This window comes from Macrobrachium nipponense, chromosome 35 (assembly GCF_015104395.2).
Source record: "Macrobrachium nipponense isolate FS-2020 chromosome 35, ASM1510439v2, whole genome shotgun sequence".
Taxonomy (NCBI): Eukaryota; Metazoa; Arthropoda; class Malacostraca; order Decapoda; family Palaemonidae; genus Macrobrachium; species Macrobrachium nipponense.
The window spans coordinates 59,349,391-59,355,390 of NC_061096.1; the positions used below are offsets into that span (position 1 = coordinate 59,349,391).

The 6,000-nt window shown below is 37.5% G+C and overlaps 1 protein-coding gene across 1 annotated transcript in view; it reads left to right on the forward strand.

Moving 5' to 3' along the window:
• LOC135208376 (serine/arginine repetitive matrix protein 2-like) overlaps positions 1-6,000 on the forward strand; it is a 90,617-nt gene that overhangs the window by 24,946 nt on the left and 59,671 nt on the right. Inside the window, exons 5-6 of the mRNA XM_064240476.1 lie at positions 2,757-2,906; positions 5,714-5,901. Of these exons, the coding sequence (XP_064096546.1) occupies positions 2,757-2,906; positions 5,714-5,901 (338 nt within the window). The remainder of the gene's footprint in view (positions 1-2,756; positions 2,907-5,713; positions 5,902-6,000) is intronic.

Here is a 6,000-nt window from a genome sequence, read left to right on the forward strand (position 1 = left end):
GGGAAAGATTGCAGGAGGGTCTCTCCCATGACATTAAGGAACCCAGACGTAGAATTATACTCCGACGCATCGGACAGAGGTTGGGGAGCTCTCCTAGGGACCAAAAAGATCTCAGGATTATGGTCAGAGAAAGAGAGGTTGAATCACATCAACATGAAGGAGTTGAAGGCGATTTGGTTCGGTCTGCAAGCATTCGCTCCTTTGGTCGTGGGAAAGAGAGTGGCAGTATACTCCGGACAACACCACCGCTTCTATCTTATATCAGGAATCAGGGAGGAACCCATTCATTCTCCCTCAACAAAGTCGCAGAAGATCTCCTTCTCTGGTCTCAAGATCGGGATATTTCCCTCGTTCCGAGGTTGTACAGGGGAAGTTAAATGTACTGGCAGACGAACTCAGTCGAGTAAACCAAGTTAACCGTTTTCCCACGGAGTGGACATTGCAAGACAAAATTTGTCAGGAACTGTGGAAACTTTGGGGAAGACCTTCAGTGGATCTGTTTGCCACGTCGAGGAACAATCGACTTCCGATCTTTTTGTTCCCCAGTTCCAGATCCTCTTGCTTGGAAGACCGACGCAATTGCTTTCAGGATTGGACGGGTCTAGACGTTTACGCCTTTCCCCCATTTTGGAATGATCAGAGAGGTGTTGAACAAGTTCCTCTCACATCAAAATGTGTCAATGACGTTGGTAGCACCATTCTGGCCAGGAAAGAGTGGTTTCCAGACCTTTCAAGTTGGTTTATAGACCCATCCAGACTTCTTCCTCAGTATCCTCGGCTACTCAAACAGCCCCACTTCGACAGGTATCATCAGAATTTGTCCGCTCTGTCACTGACAGGGTTCAGACTGTCCGGAAACTCGTCAGAGCTAAGGGGTTTTCTCGTAGAGCGGCAGAGGCTATTGCTAACTGTCGAAGAAGCTCTTCTGCCAAGCTTTACCAATCAAAGTGGGGAGTCTTTAGGACGTGGTGCAGAAGACATAATTTCTCGTCTTCTAAAACCTCTGTGACAGAAATAGCTGATTTTTTGCTGTACCTTAAAGAAGTTAAGAACTTGTCGGTAGCGACAATTAAAGGGTACAGAGCTATGCTGTCCTCAGTGTTTTAAGCATAGAGGGCTTGACATCTCCTCTAACCAGGATATTGGAGATTTAATTAAATCTTTTAATACAGTAAAAAGTATCCAAGAAGGATAGTGTGGACTGGAACTTGGACGTAGTTTTAACTTTTCTGATGTCTTCACGATTCGAGCCACTTCGTGAAGCGTCTTTGAGAGATGTAACGAGGAAGGCACTTTTTTCTCTTCGCTTTGGCTACAGCAGGAAGAGTGAGTGAGTTACAAGCCATCCACAAAGAGAGGTGGGGTTTCAAAAATCGTAATGCGGTTTGTTCTTTTGTTAACGAATTTTTAGCAAAGAACGAATCTCCCTCTAACCCATGGCCTAAATCTTTTGTACTTAAGGGATTATCTAATATAGTGGGTCCGATGGACGAAGAATATTTACTATGTCCTGTCAGAGCTCTGAAAATGTTACTGCCAAGGACACAATCCGTTAGAGGTAATTCCGACCGACTTTGGTGTTCGGTGTTCGGTTAAGAATTCTGCAAAACCCCTCTCCAAGAACGCTATTTCGTTCTTTTTGAGAAGTCTGATACTGGAGTCACACTCTCAAGTCCAAGTCAGACTCTAAATGTGCTTAAGGTGAAAGCACATGAAATACGTGCAGTGGCGACATCCTTAAGCTTCAAGCACAATATGTCGCTTTCCTCGATTCTTCAATCTACGTTGGTTTTGGGGAGATCGAGATCTGTGTTCGCCTCATTTTACCTGAAGAATGTAGAGGCTACCTATGATAGTTGTTTGTAAATTGGGTCCTTTGTCGGTAGGGCGGGCATGGTGTTGGGAAAGGAAACATAGGGGAACTTTCTCTTATCCTCTACTGTCTCCTCGCCTTGTTATAGGTTGTTGAGTCGTGGGCAGACTGGAGGCTCATAGTGCTTTGGAGAACCTCCAGATCCTTATTTATTTTTACTTTTTGAGTATGTCATTATTTTTGTTATAGGTGATGGTCTGTTGTTTATCTGGTTTCTGAAGCCCAGGGCAAGGGCATTATCTGTTTTTTAATATTTTGTCAACCAACGGTCTTGTCCATGGGTTACAAAATCCCACTAAGTAGGGACGACCCTGGCCTATACTGCCACGTCTCCTACGAGTGATGAGAGCGCCAACCAGAGGCAGTATTCTCCTGCAGCTGCTCTCTCACAAGGTAGGGTACTGCAACATTTGCTGTTTAATGTGGTCTTACTGTCATTTTTATGTAGTCCATCTACCCTCCTTCCGGGTAGTATTTGGATTCAGCTATGTAACTGTTCGGTAAGTCACTTATGTGAAAATGATATTTTCATGATAAAATAAAGTTTCACATATACTTACCGAACAGTTACATTAATTCAAAGCCCCCACCCCACCTCCTCCCCCACAGATGGACGTGTCGGCTAAACGAAAATTGACGGTAGAAGGCTAGCAGTACCCAGGGTTTCCCGGATGTGGGCGGGGTCTTGTATCACCTATACTTAAGATAGCAACGCCGCTGGCGCCAACAATTTGAATTTCGACTGCCGTAGGTAAGAAGCTATAAGCTATGTAACTGTTCGGTAAGTATATGTGAAACTTTATTTTATCATGAAAATATCATTTTCCCTGTTGACAGTGCTTTCCAGAATATAGTTTAATTTTTCTCATTCCTTACATTTTAGACTTTGGTTAGTGTAGGAGGGCAAGAGGAAAGTAGCTCTAACGATAAGGCAGGAGCTTCACGTCCCTCGAGCGGAGCCAAAATCAAGCCACAGAATGCTCAGCAAGCTCATACTGACATAGCAAAGAAGCATAAACATCCAACAAACAGGGTAAGTATTTATTAGCATTTCCTACTTGTAAGTCTATTGTTTAACCCAATCTGTAATTAGTTTTACTTTAATATGTCATTTTTTCACTTTTAGAGTAGTTCAACTAACAAGGCCAATGTGTTACATTTCTTTACTCATAAGGCTCACCTGTAGGATTTGTTCTTTAATGGAATGTGAAAGTAGAGTAAGTTGAAGTTAAAGATGTATGGCTAGATGGGAAAAGATAAGAGTTGAATTGAATATAGAATTTGGGCTGAAACAGAAATTGACAGTAAAAAGTTTGAAAGGTGTAAACAGGAGGAAAACCTCACAGTGACACTATGAATCGATTGTTAGAAGAGGGTGGAAAATAAGATGGAAGAAAAAGAATATAAAAGGAGGTACAGTAAAAGGAATGAAAGTGGTTGGAGCTATGGGCTGAAGGGACACTGCAATGAACCTTAAGTCATGCTTACAGTGCACTGCATGAGGTGACTGACGACACTACCCCCTTATGGGGGGGGGGGGGGGTGGGGGGGGGGGGGGGGAGATCAGAGGAAATGGGATTTAAAGTAAAGACAGAAAGCACTGCACTTCAGCAGGGTCCCATAAGGATGCTGCAAAGAACCGTTAACACCACCTAAGTTTGCCTCCTGTGGTAATTTTTCCAGTGTGTACCTTTTCATTTAAATTTCATGTTAAATAACTATATCAGGGATAGATCTATGGTCTAGGTCTGTAGGCGGTGAAATTTTAGCTGGCTTTGTATTAGTGTTGTTTTTCCAATTTACATTAACCCTACAAATGCCAGATAGTAAATTGTCATATTCTGTGAACTTTCAACTAGGAAGGAGGTAGTAACAGCCATTCAGTACTTTAAAGTAACCAAGGAGCCATATTTAGGGATAGCCTGTTTGTCTCATAGAAAAATTTTGCCATAAAATCCTTATTCCAACTAAAAAAAATTTGTGATTGAAATTGCCTATTGGGTTTCAGGGATCACAACTCAGCTCATAGACTATGATGCGAAGAAAGTTGTTTGAATGATTAGATAATCAAGCACTAAGTGATCGTATGTTCATGTACACCTTTGACTCATAATTAAACAGAAAGAGCTGAGTAATTCATTTTCCTGTTTCGGTAACAAAAGCAGTAAGAGCTAACCAGCTTGTCAAGTTTGGCAATTTAATTATTATTTTTTTTTTTTTTTTCATTAGCTAATATGTAATTTTTTGCTGATTACTAAGCCTTTGCAGTCATACTTGGACCTTTTTTTTTTTCAGCCAAAATTACTTCCATGAGCTGGGTTTTGAGTTTTAAAAATTCAGTTCAGAGTTTAGTTTTTTTGCTGGACAATTTCTTATTATATTTGAAGTAATGTATTACCATCTGCACATTGGTCACACTCATTTGACTCGTTTTTATTTGATATAAGTTGTAATTTTTAAAAAATATGATCCAATATCTTTAAGAACAAACCCTTTGGACCAGCCTTATATGAGTAAAGAATGATATCTTAACTGCATGGTTTTATTACTTATTATTAATGATAATGTACTATGGAGGAGACAGAAAGACCTGCTTAGTAAATATTTTTTAATACAGTATAATAAACAATCTAGAATCTTGAGATTCAAGAGCTATTGCTGCCTTGTAAGAAGAAATATAAGAGAAGATTATTCTAGAGACCACTATGCAGTTTTGCTCTCCTTGCAGACCTTTTGACCAAGCATTCATTTTCATTTTTTGTATACATCTACCATAAAGGTTTTGTTTTGGGTCAAAATTACTGATACCTGACTAATGATGCTGGTCTAGCACAAAACCATATATCAGCTTCTCTAACCCAACCGATAATGCAGTTTTCCAGTAACACCTAATCTGAAGTGAACCTGTCCCAGCTACCAAAGGAATTGTTTCCTATCAGTTCAAGAGTTTAAGAGTTAGGCCCCTTCCACAACTATTTTCATATGAATGTCCAGTCTATGCTTTGTGTCCAAACAGTGAATTGCTAAAGCTTTATTCCTTTATACAAAGAAAAAAAAAGTTAATGGAATACAAAAGTACTGAATATAAAAAAGGCTAGTTCTGGAAGTGGATTTAAGTAACTATCCCCACAGTGTTTGGGAACAAACTTTTTGTAACTTGGAGAGGATCAGCGTGGTTTATACCCTACTGAAGACTGCCTTTTAGGTGTAATGTGTACTGTTTCTGCGGTAGACCAGCAATTTAAACCTTTTGATAATCTTTTAAATGTGTTACAGAATTCTGTAATAAATATATTTTTTAAAATCTACTTTAAAAAATGTTTATCTATCTATCTATCTATCTATCTATCTATCTATCTATCTATATAAATATATATATATTATATATATATATATCTATATATATATATATATATATATATATATATATTATACATATATCATATATATATTATACATTCTATATATATTATATATATATATATATATATATATATATATATATATATATATTATATATATATATATATATATATCATATATATATATAATATATAATATATAATATATATCATATATATATATATATATATAATATCTCTATATATATATATCATATCTATATATTTATATATCATATCTATATATATTATATATATATATCTATATATATATATATATTATATATATATATATATATATATACTATATGGCATTTACCAGAATGTGAATGCTTTGTTTGTGTAGTTTTAGCACTTATTGTGCACTTTTGTGCAAGTTAATGTATTTACAAAACTTTTTTTAAGCAGATAACTTGTTATTTTTCCTTTATTCCTTCAGGAGCCAAAAGCAAAGCAAGAATCAAAGGTTTCTGATCAGTTTTCTGCATTATTTGGCGAGCCTATTAAGAAAATTGCAGACCAGCGGAAAGTCAGTAAAGAAAAGCCAAAAGAAAAAGATAAAGAGAAAGAGAAATCCCTTGACAAGCACAAAGGGAAAAAAGGACCCACAGGCGCCAAAAAGTCCCAGTGATAAACCAAAAAGGGAAAAAAATTGGAAAAACTGAAAAACTGAAAAAGGATTTCATCATCATCATCCTCAAACGCATCTCTCGTCACTCAGTCAGG